A 21,522-nucleotide genomic window follows, 5' to 3' on the forward strand; every position below is an offset into this window, starting at 1 on the left:
GACACAATCAATGGATGATTTAGGTGCGTAGTTTGGAACCTAATATTTTTGTTATCAAATTCCAAGTTAATGAGGATAAAGAAGCAATTTTGTTTGGAGGGGCTTGTAATTTTGATGGTTATTTGGTAGTCTTAAAAGATTGGAATTTAAGTATGGACTATCATCTGTTAGATTTCTCGGTTTCTCCCTACTGGATAAAATATAAATATATTTTACCTGAATTCACTTATGCTGATATCTTGAGAATGATTGGTAATATCATTGGAGAGGTTAGAGTTGTTGAACCTGATGGTGTGAATCCTCCTACTTCCTCAAATATACAGCCTTAGTTCTTATTAATGTCAACACTCCGCTTATTACTGGTATTACTGCTGCTAATGCTGCTGGTGTCACTAGGTGGATTGGTTTCTTTTATGAAAAACAACCTTATAGACTTTGCTCTAAGTGTAAGGTACCTAATCATGAAGAAAACGATTGTGCTGATATGAGTAATTGTAGACGTGAAATGGAAGAGGTTGTAAGAGGATTTGGATTTGCTGAACCTGTTTTGCTTCCACAACGAAATCCTCAGCAAGAATCTCAACTCTTTTTACAACATGGTACTCAAAGGAGAAATAGACTGAGGCAGCCAGTTGCTCTGGAACAACTAGGCCTTTTGATGGAATGCGACTATCCATCTTCACGGATACTGATTCTGATGATGTAGCCTCATCATCTTACCATAATCATTCTCTGATTCCCCCTTCCATAAGGCCAACTTCTACGCTGCCTAGTGATGGTGCAAGTACTAGTGGTACTAAAAAGCAATATCGCAGACCACCATCCTTGGTTATAACTTTTGAGAATCAACTTGAAGATGCTGAGTTTGATAGAGAAATTATTATTGTTGGAGAAACAACTTCATTTCATGATGATACTGCCGCTGTAGAAGAGAATAATGTTTGGGACATTGCTGCTGCTCAAGCGATTAATGCTCAGAATAACACTGATGCATAGCAACATGTGTTTTTCTCATCTTATTGTTCTTTATCGAGTTTTTCCTTCTTTCGTACTCTTTGTTGTTTTTGCATTACTTTTATTTATATTTTTACCGTTGTTCACACCATGAAAATCTTATCCTAGAACTGTCAAGGTATAGGAAAACCTCATACTATAAACTATCTTAGCTTCTGTTTAACCAATCATGACCCGAATATTTTTTTCTTATGCGAAACCAAAGCTCAAGCCAATAATATGAGACTCTATCTTTCTCGAACTAAATATCCTAATTATTGGTTTGATCCTTCTGTGGGACTTTCTGGTGGTATTTCTCTAGCTTGGAAACAAGGTATAGATGTTGAAATAATGCATACTACCCCTGATACAATTCATGTTATAGTTCACACTCATGACAACAACTTGGATTTTTTGGTCATATTTATGTATGGAGTGCGTGATGCAGTAGACAATAATAATCAGTGGAAATATTTGCTTGTTATGTATTCTTCTGTTAACCTGCCTTGGGTTTTGTTAAGAGATCTAAATTTCACTATGAATAACTCTGAAACTTATAGTATTAATGCATCCCATCCTCATCATGCTAGACATGTTAGGAATTACATACAACAAATTGGTCTAATTGATTTGGGTTTTTCGGGAGCTGACACAACTTGGTCGAATCATAGAGATGGAGAGGCTCATGTCTCTGTTAGACTAGATAGAGCTTTAGTAAACAGTCGTTGGATCAATAATTATACTAATGTTCATTTGCAACATTTAGTTCCCATTGCTTCGGACCACATCCCTATTTTTCTGCATATTGTTCCTAGTGTTAGAAAACACACTCCATTTAAGCTTTACAAGTGCTGGTTCCAAATGGACTCTTGTACATACGCTATCAATCGAAGCTGGCAATAACAATTTACTGGCTCTCCCTTCTTTCAGCTCTCAAGTAAGTTAAAATTCACTAGATATCATATGCAATTGTGGAAAAAAATTCTCTTTCGGGAATATAGAGTGTAACCTTCATAATATTCAGAATCAACTTCAAAGTTGTTATGATGATAATTTACCTGCATCTCATCCTTTAATTCGACAACTAAGTTATTCTCTTCAACATTGGCTGACTATTCAGAAAGAATTTTTCATGCAAAAAGCAGGTGACAAGTTTCTTGAAGCAGATAGAAATACAGCTTATTTTCACTCTTTGGCTAATTTCAATAAAAAAAGAACTAACATTCAGGCTATTCAAGAGCCTTTGGGTATTTGGTATGATGATCGGAGTAGTATTGAATCTATTTTTATTAACCATTTTGTGAAGATTTCTACTACTTCAAAGTCGCAGGTTAATCAAGATATATTGCAGTTGTTTAGTCCTTGTATCTCAGAAGAACAAAACTTTCAACTCATCCGAGTTCCTGATGCTCAACAAATAAGGATGTGATATTTCAAATTAGACCTTGGGCTTCTCCAGGCAATGACGGATTCCAAGATGCTTTCTATCAACAATGCTGGGAGATTGTTGGATCTGAGATAATCTTTATGGTTCAATACTTCTTTACCTTCAAACATATTCTCAAGGCCATAAATCATACATATCAAGTTCTGATACCCAAAATTCAAAACCCCCAAACCCCAGCTGATTACAGACCAATCAGTCTGTGTAATGTTAGTTATAAAATTATCTCCAAAATTTTGGCGAACCGTCTTAAACCTTTACTGTCTGACCTTATATCTCCTACTCAAACTGCCTTTGTTACAGGCAGGCATATTCACGATCATGTTATCATAGCTCAAGAGATTCTTCATAGTATGAAACTTAAGCAGATAATAAGGCCTTGGTAGGTTTAAAACTAGATATGTCGAAAGCTTTCGACGGGGTAGAATGGTTCTTTTTGTTATCAATTTTTCGACAATTAGGTTTTCATGAAGATTGGATTGCTTTGATTGATCAGTGTATATCTACAACAAGTATTTATCTGCTTATTAATGGTACTCCCAGTTCTTCTTTTTCTCCAACTCGAGGCTTACGCCAAGGAGACCCTTTGTCTCCTTATTTATTTTTGTTTATCATGGAATCCTTCTCTAGAATTTTGCAGCATCATGTTGATTCTGGTCTTCTTAACGGTATTAAAATCAATCAACATTGTCCTCCTATCAATCATTTGTTTTTTGCAGATGATTGTTTGTTGTTCTTTCAAGCTACTTCTGGTCAGATGAGACATCTGCAAGATTTGATTCAAACTTTTGGACAAGCTTCTGGACAGGTTATTAACATGCAAAAGTCAACTTTATTCTTTGGTAAGCACACTTCAACTGCTGATAAGTCTAGTATTTCTGGTATCATGAATATGCAAGTTATGGGGTTGGGTGAGAAATACTTGGGCATTCCCTTTTTGTTGCACAGATCAAGGCAAAAGAATTGTCAAGGTATTCTTCTTAACATGACTAACCGGTTGCAGGGTTGGCATAGTAAAATTGTTAACCAGGTAGGAAGAACAACTCAAGTGAATGCAGTACTGAGCACAATGGGTATGTATCAAATGCAGATTTTTAAACTGCCAGAAACAACAATTCATCAAATGGACAACATCCAAAGGAGTTACTGGTGGAACAATTTTATCAACAGTCATTCACAACAACTAATTGGTTGGAAAAAGGTATGCGTACCTAAAAGATTAGGAGGTTTATGTGTTAAAAAATTAACCAATTATAATTTAGCTCTTCTTACGAAATTGGCCTGGCAATTATTACATAATCAAGATGCTATTTGGGCAAAATTATTGAAAGGTAAATACTTCCCTAACATTTATTTGCAATCCCTCCTCCGGCATCTACTAATTCAAGTTGGGTATGGCTGAGTATATGTGTTGGGCTTGACATTGTTCTTAGAAATGCAAAATGGCAAGTAGGTAATGGTACTCGCATCAATATCTGGACAGCTAATTGGATTCCTTCCATGCAGACTGTTATTCTAGATTGGAGTGATCTAAATACAAGTAATATTCAATGGGTTTCAGAACTAATTGATCCTCTCATGCAAAAATGTAATATCCTACTTCTTCGACAACTATTTCCTGCAGACCAGGTGAATTCCATTCTCACTACTCCTTTACAATTAGATCAAGAAGACAAGTTGGTCTGGCCTTTTACTAGTTCTGGCATCTTTACAACTGCTTCAGCATACAAGATGCTTTGTGAGAAAGATTTGCATATTGACATTTCAATGGGTTTATCTCAGCAATTTTGGTTAGCTTTTTGGAAATTGAAAGTGCCTTACAAGTTTCAAATTTTTATGTGGAAAGGAATCATGATGCGGTTCCTGTTAAAGCTCGAATTTCAGACATCTGAATACTGATGATAAACTTTGTGTTCTGTGTGGTATGAATCAAACAGAAGATTCGGATCATTTGCTTCTTCATTGCTCCTTCTCTCAAGCAATATGGCAGAACTTTTTTCCTAATCAGTTTATCTCTATTGTGCAACATCCTTCAGTTCTTTCCTGGATCCAGACTTAGAAGCTTAAGGATTTTAACATAAATATTAAACAAACACCTCAGGTTGTGCATTTGGCTCTCTATAATGCACTTTATTTGGAAGCATAGATGTAGGGCTGTTTTTAGTAATATAACACCCAACCATCACACAGTCATACATCAAATAAACTCTTACAGGGCACATCATCATTTAGATACCTGTTTTGTTGATCATGGTCAGTCTCATAGGCATAACTGCATCTTGCATTTGCCTTGAGAACCTCCACCTTTTCAGTTCTTAAAGATAAATATTGATGCTTCGTATAATTCTGATTCTTTGTTAGCTGGTATTGGAATTATAATTAGAAATTCTACAGGAGCACATGTCATGGGAAGGGGAACACTGAAAAGAGCTATAAATATCCAGCAAGCTGAAGCCTGGGCTTTGTTAGAGGCTATGCAAATAGCAGCAACAAATGGTTGGTCCAAGGTCATTTTCGAAACAGATAATCTGAGTATCAGTTCCTTTTTACAGCATCAAACTACTATCTGTCAGTGGCAATGTTTGCCTCTTCTTAGAAACTGTGTTAACATGTGTAATACTTATCATGTTTGGTCTTGTGAGTTTGTTTATAGGTCTTGTAATAAAGCTGCAGATGCATTAGCAAAGGCAGCTCGTAAACATAATTTATGTGGGGATTGGTGGAGTTGACCACCTGACTTTCTAATTCCTTACATAAATCATGATGAAAGAAACCTTCTTGTGTAATTCGAAGTTCCTCCTTTGGTATAAAAAAAAAAAAGACTTCTAATTGGCAAGCACGGTCGACTCGCACTATATGTGAATGATGCTTATCGCTTTCCACCTCCAACACGACACCTTGCCACCAGACACCTCTCAAAGAACGTATGGACCCAACAACTTAGCCAGTCACTTTACTAAGAGGTAGTCGACTTTGGCCCCACATAAATGAACTTGTTCTAGAGTAAACTCATTTCTGAGATCTCTTTTAACATTAATTAATTGTAGATGTAGTTGCGAAAACTGGAATTAGATTCTTTACTGTCGTTGCTAGTTATTCGTGCAATCATGATAAAAGAAAAGCTGTTCCCACTCTTACTTTACCTACACTGCATTCACATCTACTTTTCGTTGATCCACACTATCTTAATCTTAAACCGTTAAATTATCTAATTCCACATTCTCTAATCTCGATTTAAGATAAAGTAAGCTGCAAAACTCTACACATTACCAAGTCTCAAACCCCCCCTAAGTACGTTAACTAGTTAACTCAGTCTGGGTTTATGGACGATTTAACGAGTTAAAAGTTTGTAAACTGTTCAAGTACCTTTGAGCTTTTGAAGCTTTACTGAGAAGGATACCTTTTTTCTGAACTTGGAGATTCTTAAACTTAAACCCACTTCTGTTGATAAAAATTCATTCTAAAATTGTCTCAACTGATGTCAAATTTGGTATAAGTTTGCTTACATTGTGTTCATTTTCACTGGTCCAGCATCTAGCATCCCATTTTAAGTTCTTCCTGTAAAGGTTAGAACTTTGCTATTTGATGTTGAAGTATGTTCTTTTTCTTTCTTTTGTCTACATTGTGATTATTAGTATGATTCTGTATCTTATGTTGTTGCTTTTTTTCTTTTGGTCCAGGATTTGTGTGTCTGGAGAATCAAGATGGGGAAGGTGATTCCTTTGATTGGGTTACTTTTATGTTTCATTTTCTGGTCAGCTAAAGCACAATTAGACTATGTCAAGTACAAAGATCGAAAACAACCGATAGATGTACGAATAAAGGATTTAATGGGTCGGATGACATTAGAAGAGAAGATTGGGCAAATGGTGCAAATTGATAGAACTGTTGCAACTGTTGACATAATGAAAACTTTTTCAATAGGTGAGTTTTCTGTTGGTTATTGTGTATGATTGATAATTAGAGATATCTAGGAAATGAAGTTTGTAGAATAAGAAAAATGGATTAGTAAAAATGTGGTTTGGTTTCGGATTTCTTGTAGGAAGTTTATTGAGTGGTGGTGGGAGTACACCTCTTCCTAATGCTAGAGCTGAGGATTGGGTTAATATGGTGAATGAATATCAAAAGGGTTCTTTATCGAGCCGTCTTGGGATACCTATGATTTATGGAATTGACGCCGTTCATGGTCATAACAACGTTTACAATGCAACTATATTTCCTCACAATATTGGACTCGGATGTACCAGGCAACTATTTACTTTGATATACATTTTAGTTTAACTTTAGCTTAACATTATGGTTTCCCCTGATTGATATACATTGTTGTTTAATTTTGGCTTACAAATTGACTGTATATTATCCTGATATTGGCCGTGTACGTTTGTTACATTATTCCCTTTGTTTGTCCTGATGGACTTTTGTTTATCTAGGGATCCTGAACTTGTGAAGCGAATTGGTGATGCAACAGCACTTGAAATCAGAGCTACTGGGATTCCATATGCCTTCGCACCATGTATTGCAGTAAGGAAGAGAAAATAAAGAATCTACTAAGTATTCATGTTAAGCTTAACGATTGTAGTTGAGATAATCATTTTCTTTAAATTATATAGGTTTGCAGAGATCCAAGATGGGGTCGCTGTTATGAGAGCTACAGTGAAGATCATAAGATTGTACAACAAATGACAGAGATTATACCCGGTTTACAGGGAGACATCCCACCTAATTATCCGAGCGGGTATCCTTACGTCGGTGGGAAGTAAGTGTTAATGCAATCACATCTATGCTTACTTGACTTTTTACACTCATTAATAGCCGCAAAAATTATCTGATCCAAATCATATGTAATCTTTAATAATCACAGATGACATGCTACTTTCCCTAAAGCTGTTGTTGCCAATATCCCAATAAGAATTGTTTGCTAACTTTGTTTACATTCGCTTCCAATTGAGGTCGAATCTAGCAGAGGTGTTTATAATACTAGGCACTGAATGATCAGCCTTTTCTTGTAGGACCAAAGTTGCAGCGTGTGCAAAGCATTTTGTTGGTGATGGTGGAACACTCAAAGGTGTAAATGAGGACAATACAATAATCGACCAGAATGGATTATTCAGCATCCACATGCCTGCCTACATCGATTCTGTTAACAAGGGAGTCTCAACAGTTATGGTATCATACTCGAGTTGGAATGGGGTGAAAATGCATGCTAACCGCAATCTCATCACCAACTACCTCAAAAATCAACTTAACTTTAAGGTAAGCTCCAATTAGTATTGATGCAAATGTTAATACCTTAAATGTTGTTAACATCAACTACCAAGATAATTACTCACTTTGTTTCTCCTACATGATGATGAATTCTAAGGGTTTTGTAATCTCGGATTGGCAAGGAATTGACAGGATCACCACACCTGCCCATTCAAACTACTCATACTCTGTGGAAGCTGGTGTTCAAGCTGGCATTGACATGGTGAGGGAGATTATTATGACAAATCATTAAACTTCTATATCTTCCCTAAGATAGTGCACGCAAAATTGTGAAATCCATTAAAAAGCACCTTATCACACCTTTATTTGTTGCTGGGCTTTGCAGGTCATGGTCCCCTTAGAACACGTGGAATTTATGAATGATCTGACTTTACAAGTCAAAAACAACATCATCCCGATGAGCAGAATAGATGATGCTGTGACGAGGATTCTGAGAGTCAAATTCACAATGGGACTCTTTGAGAACCCTTTAGCTGATCTCAGTTTGGTTGACCAGCTAGGAAGCCAGGTTAGTAATCCTCTCTCTATATTACCTCAGTTCTTTATGTTTCCACAATCATTACAGAATTGGTTTCATGACGTTGAACCTGAGTTGATTCAGTCAATGCCAGCTCCTATCTCACATATTATGTTTAATGTTTTTAGACTTTTAATGCACATTTTGGGTTACGAAGATACTTTTACCTTTCATAACACAGCATGTTGATGTGAGTTGGGTTAGTCCATGAACTGTGCCGCTATAAACAGACACCAACCGATTTGCTTTCCTGCGTAGCGTAACTGAACACTTTCGATTCTTTTAATTCATTCATGCAGTTTCTTTTAATTGCATATGGATTGTCGAGCTTATAGGCCTTCATTCTTCTCATTCTCTTTTGTCTTTCTCTTTGATGCTTAATTTATTGCCAAAATGGCAAACGACTGGGGAAGTTTAGACTGTTTAGCATATAATTGTTTCCTTTACAGGTACACAGAGACTTGGCTAGGGAATCTGTTAGAAAATCGCTCGTTCTTTTGAAGAATGGGAAGTCTGTGGATAATCCAATGCTACCTCTGCCCAAGACAGCATCCAAGATCCTTGTTGCTGGAAGCCACGCCGACAATTTAGGTTACCAGTGTGGTGGATGGACAATCCAGTGGCAAGGGTTCAGTGGAAATAAACTCACAACTGGTAATATTTGTTATTGGTCTTACATTCAATGTGCATTCTTAGTGTTCAATATTAGACAGACTGATAGTATGTTCAGATGATAAAAATGTGTTTATTTGAGAGAGACTGTTTTTTTTTTTTTAAATTGAACAGGTACTACTATTCTAAGTGCCATCAAAACTGCCGTAGATCCAAGCACCACTGTGGTTTACCAAGAGAACCCTGATGCTGCATATATGAAGTCTAATAACTTCTCGTATGCTATTGTGCTGGTGGGTGAACCTCCTTATGCAGAGACTGCAGGAGACAGCCAGAAGCTTACTATCCTTGATCCAGGCCCTGATACAATTAAGAATGTTTGTGGTGCTATTAAGTGTGTTGTTGTCGTTGTATCTGGCCGACCTGTTGTACTTGAGCCCTATGTTTCATCAATAGATGCTCTGGTGGCAGCGTGGCTCCCAGGCAGTGAAAGCCAAGGAGTGACTGATGTCCTTTTTGGCGATTATGGATTCACGGGAAAACTTTCACGAACATGGTTCAAAACTGTAGATCAGCTTCCAATGAATTTTGGGGATGCACACTATGACCCACTGTTTCCATTTGGATACGGGCTCACTACCAGGCCATTGTTTCAAAGGTAACATTCTTCTGATTAACTCTGTGGTAGTTTATTTCATTTTCTTATATAGAGTAAGCTATATTCTTTTGCTTGTTTAGTGCTATTTGGATCACATTACTGATGCTGTTAATATACATAACGTAGCAGCTGCTGTTTCATACTCTATAAGCTATTTAGACAACACATGGAATTTGAACTAACCTTTCTAGATAAGCAAAACCCATTTTTCATAATTTCTTCCAAGGTTGTTTCCTAATTTCTATTTTCTTTTTTGAATGATATCTGCAGGTTCGATACATCAGGAGCCTTACAACAGGCTATTTGTACTTGTAAGACAATTTTTGTTTTCATTAGCTTCTTCCTAACAGGTATGGCAATCATGTAAACCCAATAATAACTTTGTATAAACCTGAGTTTCAGTTATTTATAATGGATGGTCATTGGATGTATTAATTGGCGGCGTTCGAGTTTTTATATAAATTATATCTTTACATGAAGTTGATTACCATTGATCTGCAAGTTATATTTTAGTTCTGTTAATTAGTAGTGAGGGGTGCATCCTAGTGAAGGTCTGGAAGACCACTACTCTGAGTACCACGGTAAACACATTGCTAGTTGTATCCTTTTGTAGCTATGCCTAACATTCAGTTTGCATATCCAAGTTTAATTATGTAGCTCGAGAACTTGGGTCCTTTTGGTACATGAGCATCTTATCATAGTTCAGCATATGCTGCAATCTAGTCTTGTCCTGTGTAGCAAAAAAGGAAAGAAAGGGAAATTTAAGCCGTGATTCTGTAAACTGCAAACACAGGCAAAATACCCATTGTTCTGGAAGTTAACAGCTTAAAGATTTGATATTTCTCTAACAAACTTTATCATTCTCAACCATTGAATAATGTTAAAGTTCATTTTCTGTGAGTCTGTGGGCATCCAACTTGATTCAAATTTAGTCTCAATGTACATTATAGATAAGACTGGGCATCCAATTATTCACAGAAAATTTAACCTTGCATACTACACCAAGAGTGGCATCATACTGAAGTTAATACTCATTACAACAACCCATCCAACACCATACGGGTGCCTTTTTCTTCATAGATTTGCTTCTGAAACAATAAGGGAGTTAGCCTAGTTTCTAAGACAGAGAGGTTTTCTCGAGCATTCTTCATCTCATTATTGGCTAACATCAACTGCTCCTCTGCTGCAATCAGTCTCTCCTTTGCCTGTTCATGCTCAACTAGTGCAGTCTGAAGCTTCTGCACCCCCTAGAAGTCTTCTTTAACAAGCTCAAACCACTCTCGCAGCCAACTAATGTTAAATTCAAGTTTCTCAGCCATTTTTATCTTCTTCTCCCATGCTTCAATCATTTAGACAGCTCACTGACACGCTGTTGTTTCATATTCAGAACAGAATTCATTATATCCGTGACCACCGAGACTTGGCCAGAGTATGAGTCCATCAAAACTTGACTTGTAGCAATATGCCCATATTTTAACCATATCTGTTTATATAATGGTACTTGTCTCATCAGAACACTGAAGCCTCCAACATGTTCGAATTTCTCATTCAAAACAGTGCCTTGCTGATGTCGTCCGTCTTCAAACAAATGACCAGCAAGGTTATGCTCGAGCGCTGGCGTAATTTTGCATGATGTTGGTGCTTCACATTTTGCCATTGTGGCGTTAAATTCTGTTGCTGCTTCACATTTTAACAATGTCTCGGTCTCAGGCATTTTAACAAGTTCATCTTTTTGCCCACCTAGTTTAGTTTGGGTTTCAAGCTGCGGCATCAACACTGCAACTGGATCCATGTCTGAAAGAGTCTGCACGGAAGAGAGCACCTGGGGTTCTGTTTCCGTTGACTTATCGGTGACTGTCTGAAACATACGATTAGGAAATTTGAAATTGCGTAAATTATGATCATACAGACAACAATACATTTAGTGAAAGTGAGCACCTAGATGCATATACAAACCTTTTGAGAAGAGTTCATTTAGAACCCTGGAAAACCAATTTCGGCTTCAATGATACAAGTATCATTTGCAAGGTATCCTCTACCAGGGTCGTTGAGTTGACTAAGAGGCATGAAGGATGTAAAACCAATCATGTTTTGACCGTCGATTACGTGTTGTCCCTCTGCTCAGTGTTGCCATTTAGTACTAAAGTTAAGCATCAATGGTAAATGAAACAACATCCATTCTTGTGCAGCTAACTGTTAAGGGATAAAATTAGCCAGCATGTAGCATCCAAGTAAGATGATTTGTATACCTTTCCGCACTGTGTATTTGTTATGAATTTGATCTAATACAGATAAGCTGTACTCCATATTCTGCAAATGATCGCGTGGGGACAACCTGAAAGAGGACCAAAACTCGGGCGAAGGACTGAACGAGGACCCCAAATTTACCGAGGCCAAACTGGAAGAGGGACCTGAATTGCTAGAGGCCAAACTGAAGCAAGTCCCAGAATTGGCCGAGGCCAAACCCCACGAAGACGCAATTGGTGAACCGCCTGAATCGGAACAACTGGTACTGCTCGAGGCAGTACCAGGAAAGAAGCCAGATTTGAACCAACAAGAACCAGTTGAGGAACCCAATGAGGCGAAGCTCGAGTTGTACCAGGAATATGGATATGTGATTGTCATTGTCCTGTCCCTTTGGATAGATGATTAAATGCCTGGTTAAAACATTGAAGAGTATAAGAACCAAACTTAAACACATCTGAGGAGTATACTTGAGCTGCAGAACTGTTAAACCTTGAAAAATTTTCAATTCTCCATCTAAACCTTGATGATGTTTTAGTAATGGAGTCATTTTTCTTTGGAATATCTGGAACAGGCTTAAACAGCATTTTGGTGGATCCTAATTTTCTTTACAGGAAACTAAAGAGATCAAGCAGTTTAGAACTTCCTGAGAATTCAAGACATGTTTTGGAGTGAGTTCAATTTCAAAAAGAGAAAAACTAAGTGGTGGAGTTTTCTTGAATGGGGTTGAGAGACAGATCTTATCATGCTTTTGCAAAAAGTTGGTTGATGCAACTTTTTTGTTTTAACTGTAGTACTCAATAATTGGTGAGTGGCAAAGTCTCCATTTCACTGTACTTTTTTGTTGCAAAAGAAACTACTTAGCTAACCTTCATTTGTTAGCATTTTGGGTACTACTGGATCCGTTTCAGCAGGAAGTGACAATGCGACCCCCCTGCAAGGATCTTGTGCAATGCAATGGAGGTGTTTTGTACCTGCAGATTGCAAAGAATGCCTGGAGTTCGCAGTAAAGATTAGACAGTTGTTATGTAGTGGAAGTGTTCGACACATGCACTGAAAGACAGAGAGAAATGGAGTATGGTCAACATCAAAAAACCAAGAAATATTAAAATGAAAACAACAACTAATAAGTATCACCAAAATTCACTGAAAAGTAATCAAGGGCAATAGTATATCAGAGTAAGTGAAACCAAAAACTGTAGTTCATCATCCTACCAAGCTAAACAGTATTCTAACTGCTTGATTATAAGCTTAAAAAATTCTACCAAAATCCTTGCCACCCTTCACCTATAATACTTACTAAATGGCAATGCGACCTAACCTTTAATAACTCTAGTTGCTAAAGAACACAGCAACTGTCCATCTGATGACTTCTTTCTTTACATAATACTTGTAGTTAGTAGCCAGAAATCTATTACTTCATCAACATTACATATCTGGTTCCGTTTTCCTTTGTCTGTATCTTGCAAATTCCCCTCATAACTTCAGAGAAAGCCAATTTATCCTCTGGTGTATTCAGTCTTGATCTGAACTTGCCAACGAGATCTCGGGTTGTCATAATAGGCTGCTGCAACAACGCAGTCATAATTTCATCCTCTGTAAATAGCTGCTTAGCATTTGGTGTTGAGGTGGTTTCTGGTGACAATGAACCTCTTGAAGGCATGGGAGAGCCGCTAATACTTTGTGATGTAGCAGCTTTTGGTTTCTTTTCCAAATGTTGACCATTACCACCACCTGCACCATCACCAGATGATTTTCTCTTTGGTTCATTAGCTGGTGACATGTTTTTTGGTGACAATGAACCTCTTGAAGGCATGGGAGAGTAGCTAATACTTTGTAATGTAACTGCACACCCATCTTTTGAAGCTTTTGGTTTTTTTTCCGAATGTTGACCATTACCACCACCTGCACCATCACCAGATGAGTTTCTCTTTGATTCATTAGCTGGTGATATGGATGTAGTCAAGGTTCTTGTTCTTCGAGGAATTGATGCTTCAATTCCTGTACAAGGCACTGTCTCTGAGTTGCTGTTATCAATAGGTTCTTCTATCGGTGTTGCAACCTTTTCCACTGGAGCCATGACAAGTGGCACTGTCTCTGAGTTGCTGTTATCAGTAGGTTCTTCTATCCGCGTTGCAACCTTTTCCACTGGAGCCATGACAAGAGGCACTGTCTCTGAGTTGCTGTTATCAATAGGTTGTTCTGTCGGCGTTGCATCCTTTTCCACTGGAGCCATGGCAAGTGGCACGCTCGTGTCGCCATCAAAAAGCAGCAAACGACCGCCACATTTTCTTAGAAAATTTTGTCTCTCCATAAGTAAGGGAGAAGTCTTAGTTTCCAAGCCGAAAAGTCGCTCTTTTGCCATATTCAACCTTTCATTTGCTAAGACCAACTGCTGCTCAGCCTCGAGAACTTGTGACTTTGCCTGATCCTGTTCCATTAATGTGTCCTGAAGCTTTTTCTCCCCAGCAAATTTTATCTTAATATCTTCTAAGCGCTCACGAAGCCAACTGATGTTGAATTCAAGTTTCTCTGCTACTTGTATCTTCTTATCCCACGTGTCGATCATTTCTGAAGAAACCTCCTCGAGACGGTACCAATACATATCCACAATACAAGTCATTATTTCAGTGACAATGGCTACCTGGGAAGAATATAAATCCTTAAGAACTTGGGTTGAAGCAATGTGCCCATAGTTCAACCAGATCTCTTTATACAGCGACGCTTGTGTTTTCAGTACCCTGAAGCCTCCAACTTCTTCATATTTCTCATCCAGAACAACTTCTTTGCAGTATCTACCTTCTTCATATAGTCGGCCAGCACCTGGAAACTCATCTTGTTTTGCTGCACCAGAAACTTTGACCTCAGCTACAGCTTCCATTACCCCAACTGGGAGGATATCTTCTGTAGGCGTCACAACTTCAGCGAGCGCCTCTACACTCAGTTCTACTTCCATTGAGTTACCATTGTGCACCTGAAACGCATGATCCACAAAACAAAGTTTTATTGGAAACAAGATCAGGGGGACAATCAATAATAAGTAGAGCCATAAATAAATCCTAACCTCCAAAGAAGTTGGTATATGATAATCAGGAACTCCAGGCATAGAAATCTCAGCTTCAACTATGCAACTATCTTCCACAATGTATCCTTTACGGGGGCCATTGAGTTCATTAAGAGGCATCAAAGATGTGAAACCCCGAGCACGATCTAGTGCAGTGAACTTGTAATGCGCACCTGCAGATGGCAAGGATGTGAGGTTTATCATGACAATAAAGTACACCAGATATTATATTGTTCCTCGCTTGGCCAATTTTCAATATATGAAAGCTAGTTTAAGCAATTTGTAAATAAAGTATGCAGTTCAATCTCACAAGTGCCGTAAGTTTCAAACCAACATTGATCTTTAATTCTACAGAATGTAATAGATCGCAAAAAAGTATAAGAACTATCAATCAGTTTGAACTTTCTGTAGAGGCATACCGGATAATAAGGTGACACTGAAAGTGGGATGTAAGAACTTAAAAAATAAATGTACATGAGGACTCTCAGTTGGTATAAATTAAACATGCGTAATGCTAATGGTAAAAAGAATTCCATCATTTGTTAGGGAGCTCAATGTTTGTGCCCTGGTAATTCGCATTACAATGAAAATGTGCAGAAAGGTTAACCGCTTGCAAGAATTCACCACTCTCATGCCTCTCTATTAGGGCCCAGAATGTGAATGACAATGAAGGTTTGTAATAGACTAAGGCCTTTATTCATTTATTGTAATGCAAATTTTCTTGCATTCTAAGTGGAACCTATATAACTTGTTAGGGCGCTCAATGTTAGCTGCCCTGGTAATTTGCATTACAATGAAACTCTGCAGAAAGGTTAACCCCTTGCAAGAATTCACCACTCTCATGCCTCTCTATTAGGGCCCAGAATGTGAATGACAATGAAGGTTTGTAATAGACTAAGGCCTTTATTCATTTATTGTAATGCAAATTTTCTTGCATTCTAAGTGGAACCTATATAACTTGTTAGGGCGCTCAATGTTAGCTGCCCTGGTAATTTGCATTACAATGAAACTCTGCAGAAAGGTTAACCCCTTGCAAGAATTCACCACTCTCATGCCTTTCTATTGGGGCCCAAAATGTGATGACAATGAAGGTTTGGAATAGCTTCCTACAAAACTAAGGCCTTTACTCCATTGCAATGCAAATTTTCTTGCGCACTAAGTGGAACCTATGTTTTTGAGTGATCCGTACAACAGAGAACACTAAAATTTCTAGAATGCTTCAACAGTACAATCAGCTTCGCTGAAGTAGTGAAACATACCTTTTCTGACTGTATAGCTATTATCAAATTGGTTAATCACTTCCAAATAGAATTCTACAAAAGGGAAATTGGAGAAGCCCACAGCACAAAGGTAAAGCGATAAGTTTCCCTCAATTGCTCCTTTAGGATACATTAGCAACCGCCTGGTGAGAAAAATGGAAAATTTTCGAAGTTTTTTAGAAACATAATAACAAAAACCAATGGCACTCAAATGCAAACTAGACAGACGAATGAATCAAGTATAAATGGTAGGGAAGTTCACATACCATTTATGACAACCAACAGAGAATGTATCCGAAAAATGCATCTTGCTCAACTTAGAAAAGTTCTCAATCCTCCACTTCACTCTTGAAGATACAACAGCAATGTCTCCTTTTGGAGCCTCAGTGTCAGTGCCCATTGCAACAATGTATTTTGCTTATGAACCTACAACTAGAAAGCAAAACAGATATACTAAGAAGGCAATCATTTATTGTTAATAACTACGAAAACCCACTCCACAATAACATTAAAATCTGCATCAGCCTCATCAAATCAAACCCTTACTAGCAACTAGAGGCTTTAGCTTTTGCTACAATTAGAAAAAAACAGAACCAGGTGGAGATTATAAACTTAGATTAGAGTAGATGTAACTGTTTTTATTGTTACACTACATGGTACTACAGTAAGCTTATAAGCTCTATTCTTAAGGAATCCAACTACAGAGCCATGTTTAAACCTTGTAAATATGAGAAAAACACATTTTGAGCAGATACAGAGTAATACTTCAACCTTAAATGGATTCTGAAAAAAACCCTAACTCATTAGCTGTCTGGTCAAAGTATAAGAAACCCTTTTTCTCTTTTACATTAAACATGGGATTTCTTGTAAATGAAACACAAAGGGGGAATGGATAAGAGTTTGGGTAACAACACACATCAATAGTAGATCAAGAAACACATGAAACAAGCTAAAAATGGAAAAGTGGGTAAGAAAATGGAGAATAAAAGAAACCTTTTAAGCATCAAAACATCATATCAAATCAAAGGAAAGGGTTTGTAAAAGATAAGAAAATAAAACTTTAAAAACTTACTTGTTCTTCAGAAGTTCAAAGCATACCAAAAGAAGCAAAATCTCAAGTTTTTTCCCCGAAGGGTCTTTTCTTCTGGTATGATAAAATAAGTAAAATGGGGTTCTGGAAACGGTTTGGAAACAGGGTTTTAGTCTGTGCAGAGAGGACGCTTTAGCATACCAGTCCATCTTTATCATATCAGTCTTCAGTAGCCTACTAGGTGGCGCCACCGTAGCAACTTGCAAGTACTGTCAGTCCATACACCAATGGCCTATTATGCAAAAACGACAAACAACTAACGAGTTTAAGGAAAGGAATCTCTGTAAATCAATACTCGGCATAAAGGATGTCTGCCTCATTTCCTCCTTAAATATACCCCACTCCTCATTAATCACTCCCCACCTGCCTCTCTACTCAAACCCACTACCAGGTTGTTTCTGCCTTGCTATTGTCTTACTCGGACTCGATTTTTCCTTACACCTAAAGGTCAGTCTTCTTCTAAGTTTTGTGTTTACCCCACCGGTCAGTGTCTGATTTATTTGGTTAATTAGTTTAGCAAATGGATAAAATTCCATTGACAGGTATTTGATTTTTCAAAGCCACGCCATAAACATAATTAAACCGGGCATTAGATTAAAAATCCTTTTATGAACAGATTTTGCGCCCATAAATTAAGATTTTTCCTATTTTCTATCCCTACTTTTCCTATTTTCTATCTTCTTCACAATTTTCTAAAGTCAATTATTTTTCCATTTTCGTTTTTCCTATGTACCACCTCTAAACATCAAATTGACTCCAAACTATTACCATATTTACTTGTCTTCTTCTTTGATCTTCCTTTTGATTAAAAATTAAAAAGTTCCATTATTATAGAAAATTAGCCCTTTTCATGAAAGTATTCGACTGATAATTAGTATCTGTTTTTGAAGAATTCAACTGATTAACGATGTGATGCTCCATGGAAGTTGCAAATTAGGACTGATACTCCATCCTTGTCACATCGTCTGTATCATGTAAAATATATATATTCAAACTCCTCTAAATTCATCGATTTAAGGTCTTTGCTTTGATCTTTGAGGACCTTTGACGTCACTGAAGTCTTATTGTAACAACTTTATTTATAGAACACTAGCATGAACATCTCTGCAACTTGGACCAGCAGTGTTGCTTTACTGGATAAACATGATTAAAACTAGAAAAAAGAACATTTCGAATTAGCCATAAGAACAATCTTCCGTACATATATATATATATATATAACCCAAACAAATTTCTCACGAGGTAGTGGTATGTGGTGGAGATGGACGGTGGTAGAGATGGAGAAAGAAATGCGTCTTGTTACCTAGGGTTTTTTTCTTTTTGTTATTGCACGGTGGTTTTATGATTGGGCACAAGTAAAAAGTCAGAGATAGTATTTAGGATATACGATAATCCATATGGGTGGTACTTAGGATAAATGGGGATAGGAATTAAGAGGGATAGGAAATAGGAAAAACAGGGGTGGGAAATAGGAAAAACCTAAATTAAAAAGGTTATTTTTCACCAATCACATTTCCAATCAAGATGTGTAAAATGTATTTATTTCGCGTTTAGAAGTCGATTTTTTTTGTTTTTAGAAATCGTCCTGAAATTTTACACCCAAACCAACTTCTTGTTTTTTAACTTCAAAAAGTCAAAAATTATTTTTGTATGTGTATCCAAACGCACCATAAACAAAACAGAAACAAAATAAAGGTAGCATACCACACCTAATTAAGGAGGTTCAACATATATTGTGTACTAATCCGGCCAGCGGAGGCAGCAAGCTTCTAAGCTGAAGTCGACAAACATCTTAAGTTTAGTATATTATATTAATGTAAAAAATGGCTTTATCATTTTTTTCTATGAAAAATGTTATTGGAGAACCACATGTATTGTAAAGTACTTTGACTAAATATTAAATTTCACAATTTATTTTTTTCATTGTTTTTCCATAAAACTTAGTGGTGTTTATACCAATTACTCGAATTTTCAAAGCAAATTAGAAAATTTATTATAAAAATGTGTACAAAATAAGGATTTTCTTTCTTCTGTAAATAAGGCATTGCATAAAAACTAAGACTCTGAAAGAGTCAATGTTACAAAAGAAGTGGAGCCATCTAATATGGGATTTGAGGAACTCCCAATATTAGATTTATCTACTAAGAGTTGTTTTCTACTACAAGTAGGTGGGATCGCATCCCATTCAATACAGTTGTTTACATTTTTAGCAAATTTGGCTAAGTTATGTGCCACTTGATTTCCTAGTCTAGGAACAAAGATAAAACTCAAAAAGTTGTTGCAAAGATGAGCTAATCTATGAGCTTCTTGCATATAAGCTTTAGCTCTCCAAAAAATACCTGCATTCTGACCATTGATGTAAGTAAAAAGGCTTTCGCAATCTCCTTCAATACTGAAATCTTGATCTACTTTTCTTGGGCCCAAACAGCCGTTTGCCAGACTCATATAGCTTTTGCTTCTTGTGGGTCAAGACCTGCTGCAACTCCTGCCTTTTCTCCTTCACAATCTCTTGTTTCATTTCTCAATATAAATGCATAAGTAGATGGTAAAGATCCAGAAATCCAAGTAGCATCAACATTAAATTTCAAGTTTCCAAAACTTGGAGCTTCCCATGTAAAATTGTTCTTCTTATTCTGCTTAGTTTTAGAGATGTTGCCTTTTTTTGTAGACCAAAACTCAATATGTCTTAGGATTTCCAAGTTTAAAGTAGTACTATCCTTGGTTTGAGTTTCAAAGATTCTGTCACATATTTCCTTCCAGCTGAACCACATTTTTATGAGTAAAATTTCTAAAGAAAATCCTTTCTAGGATTTTTCATCCAAGTTTTATAAAGGTCTAATATTGTGTTGGAATGATCTATGTTCAAGGAGACTGGATTAGGAGCAGAGTTCCAAATAGAAGAAGCATAAGGGCAGTGAAAGAGAAGATGTTCTGTAGTTTCAATTTCATTCTTACACATAGTACAAATAGGAGAAATATCTTTAACTTTACCATAAAGTTTAGCATTAGTAGGCAGGGCATCTTGTAAGCATTTCCATAAAAAGAGTTTAATTCTTTCAGAAATATTAAGTTTCCAAAGAGATTTCCAAAAAGATTTAGGGAGTGATAGATTGGTTATATCCAAACCACTTTCATTTAGCTTTTCATACATTGATTTAACAGTAAAGTCTCCTGACTTATTGACCAGGAGGCTTTAAAAAAATGTATTTTCTTAATTTTGTTAGCAATGTTACTAGGGAATGTAGAACGGATAAGGGAAGATTTTCAAGAAGCAGTTTCAGTGTCAATCAAATCAGATACCCTCACAAGGTTGTTGTTACTAGAGTATTTTAGATGTAGCATATTTTGGGTTAAACCAGGGATCCAGTTATCTTCTCAAATATTTATATCTTGGCCATTTTCTACTTCCCATGTACTATATTTTTGCACTAATTATAGCCCTTGTTTTATGCATTTCCAAGTCCAAGAACTTCTAGAATTAACCTTAGTCCTAATAGGAGATTTATTCCTGAAATATTTTGGACCGAATGTTTTGACCCATAAAGCATTAGGTTCTTTTAACAATCTCCAAGCTACTTTAGCTATCATAGCAAGGTTAAATCTTCTAGCATCTCTAAAGCTTAGACCTCCCTTAAGAATAGGTTTACAAAGGTTTGACCATGCTTTAGGATAAAAGCCCCTTCCTCTAGCCTCTTTCCCCCACCAAAAGTCTCTCTGTAAGACACTTATTTTACTAGTTATAGGTTTTGGTAGAAAGAAGCATCACATTAGATAAGAAGGAATACTAGAAACTACAGCTTTATTGAGGACAGATCATCTACAAGGTTGAGCAAAAACAATACTTTTCCACCCTTTGGATTTAGATTCCATTCTTTCCAGGATAGGAGTGAAAGTTTCTAATTTTGATTTTTCCATAAACAGAGAGGCTCCTAAATAAGGGTCTTTTAGGTTGATATGTTTTATTTTTAGCAACTTGAATATCATCCTTTGATGTTTAGGTTCCACTTTCTTGCTAAAGAAAACTCCTGATTTCTCAAAGTTTATAACTTGTCCTGAGACCCTACTAAAGGTTGCTATTGTGTCTAAAATATTTTTACATTCTAGTAAGTCAGCTTTCACAAAAAGAAGGCAATCATCAGCAAAAAAAAAAGGTTGGAGATAGGCTCACTTTTAGGAGTTATTTTAACTCCATGAAGGATTTTTTTATGTTCCTTCATAAGCAAGAGTCTAGAAAAGATTTCCATACAAATGATACAAATATAGGGTGAGAGGGGGTCACCCTGCCGTAAACCTCTAGTAGGTTTGAAAATTTCTCCAAGGCTACCATTTAACAGCACAACAATAGAAGTAGTTGAAACGCATTGTTCTATTAGTTT

General features: G+C 36.8%; 2 protein-coding genes across 7 annotated transcripts; one reads left to right on the forward strand and one right to left on the reverse strand.

Moving 5' to 3' along the window:
* The first annotated feature begins 5,654 nt into the window (after window positions 1-5,654).
* LOC113320717 (beta-glucosidase BoGH3B-like) lies at window positions 5,655-9,966 on the forward strand. Of its 2 annotated transcripts, none has more exons than XM_026568611.1 (11): window positions 5,655-6,030; window positions 6,118-6,361; window positions 6,480-6,684; window positions 6,868-6,958; window positions 7,048-7,193; window positions 7,447-7,690; window positions 7,800-7,904; window positions 8,028-8,210; window positions 8,669-8,873; window positions 9,006-9,489; window positions 9,760-9,966. In XM_026568611.1, exons 2-11 carry the CDS (start codon window positions 6,142-6,144, stop codon window positions 9,854-9,856), a joined length of 1,980 nt encoding a protein of 659 aa, XP_026424396.1. In that variant the 5' UTR covers window positions 5,655-6,030; window positions 6,118-6,141; the 3' UTR covers window positions 9,857-9,966. The 2 variants fall into 2 exon arrangements, with proteins under 2 accessions (XP_026424396.1, XP_026424395.1); XM_026568610.1 differs by having other exon boundaries at window positions 5,658-6,003.
* Window positions 9,967-10,128: 162 nt separating this feature from the next.
* On the reverse strand, window positions 10,129-17,258 carry LOC113320715. 5 transcript variants are annotated; one of them, XR_003346256.1, is made up of 7 exons: window positions 17,129-17,258; window positions 16,323-16,488; window positions 16,057-16,199; window positions 14,798-14,970; window positions 11,739-14,707; window positions 11,446-11,606; window positions 10,130-11,347 (listed from the first exon to the last, which is right to left on the reverse strand). XR_003346256.1 is itself a non-coding variant. In XM_026568609.1 (5 exons), the coding sequence occupies exons 2-5, from the start codon at window positions 16,454-16,456 to the stop codon at window positions 13,148-13,150; spliced, it is 2,010 nt and encodes a 669-aa protein (XP_026424394.1). In that variant the 5' UTR covers window positions 16,457-16,488; window positions 17,129-17,258; the 3' UTR covers window positions 11,435-13,147. The 5 variants fall into 5 exon arrangements, 1 of the variants encoding a protein (XP_026424394.1); XR_003346255.1 differs by having other exon boundaries at window positions 10,133-11,347; window positions 11,446-12,146; window positions 12,708-14,707; XR_003346254.1 differs by having other exon boundaries at window positions 10,129-11,347; window positions 11,446-14,707.
* Window positions 17,259-21,522: the final 4,264 nt, after the last annotated feature.

Source organism: Papaver somniferum, chromosome 11 (genome assembly GCF_003573695.1).
Source record: "Papaver somniferum cultivar HN1 chromosome 11, ASM357369v1, whole genome shotgun sequence".
Taxonomy (NCBI): domain Eukaryota; kingdom Viridiplantae; phylum Streptophyta; class Magnoliopsida; order Ranunculales; family Papaveraceae; genus Papaver; species Papaver somniferum.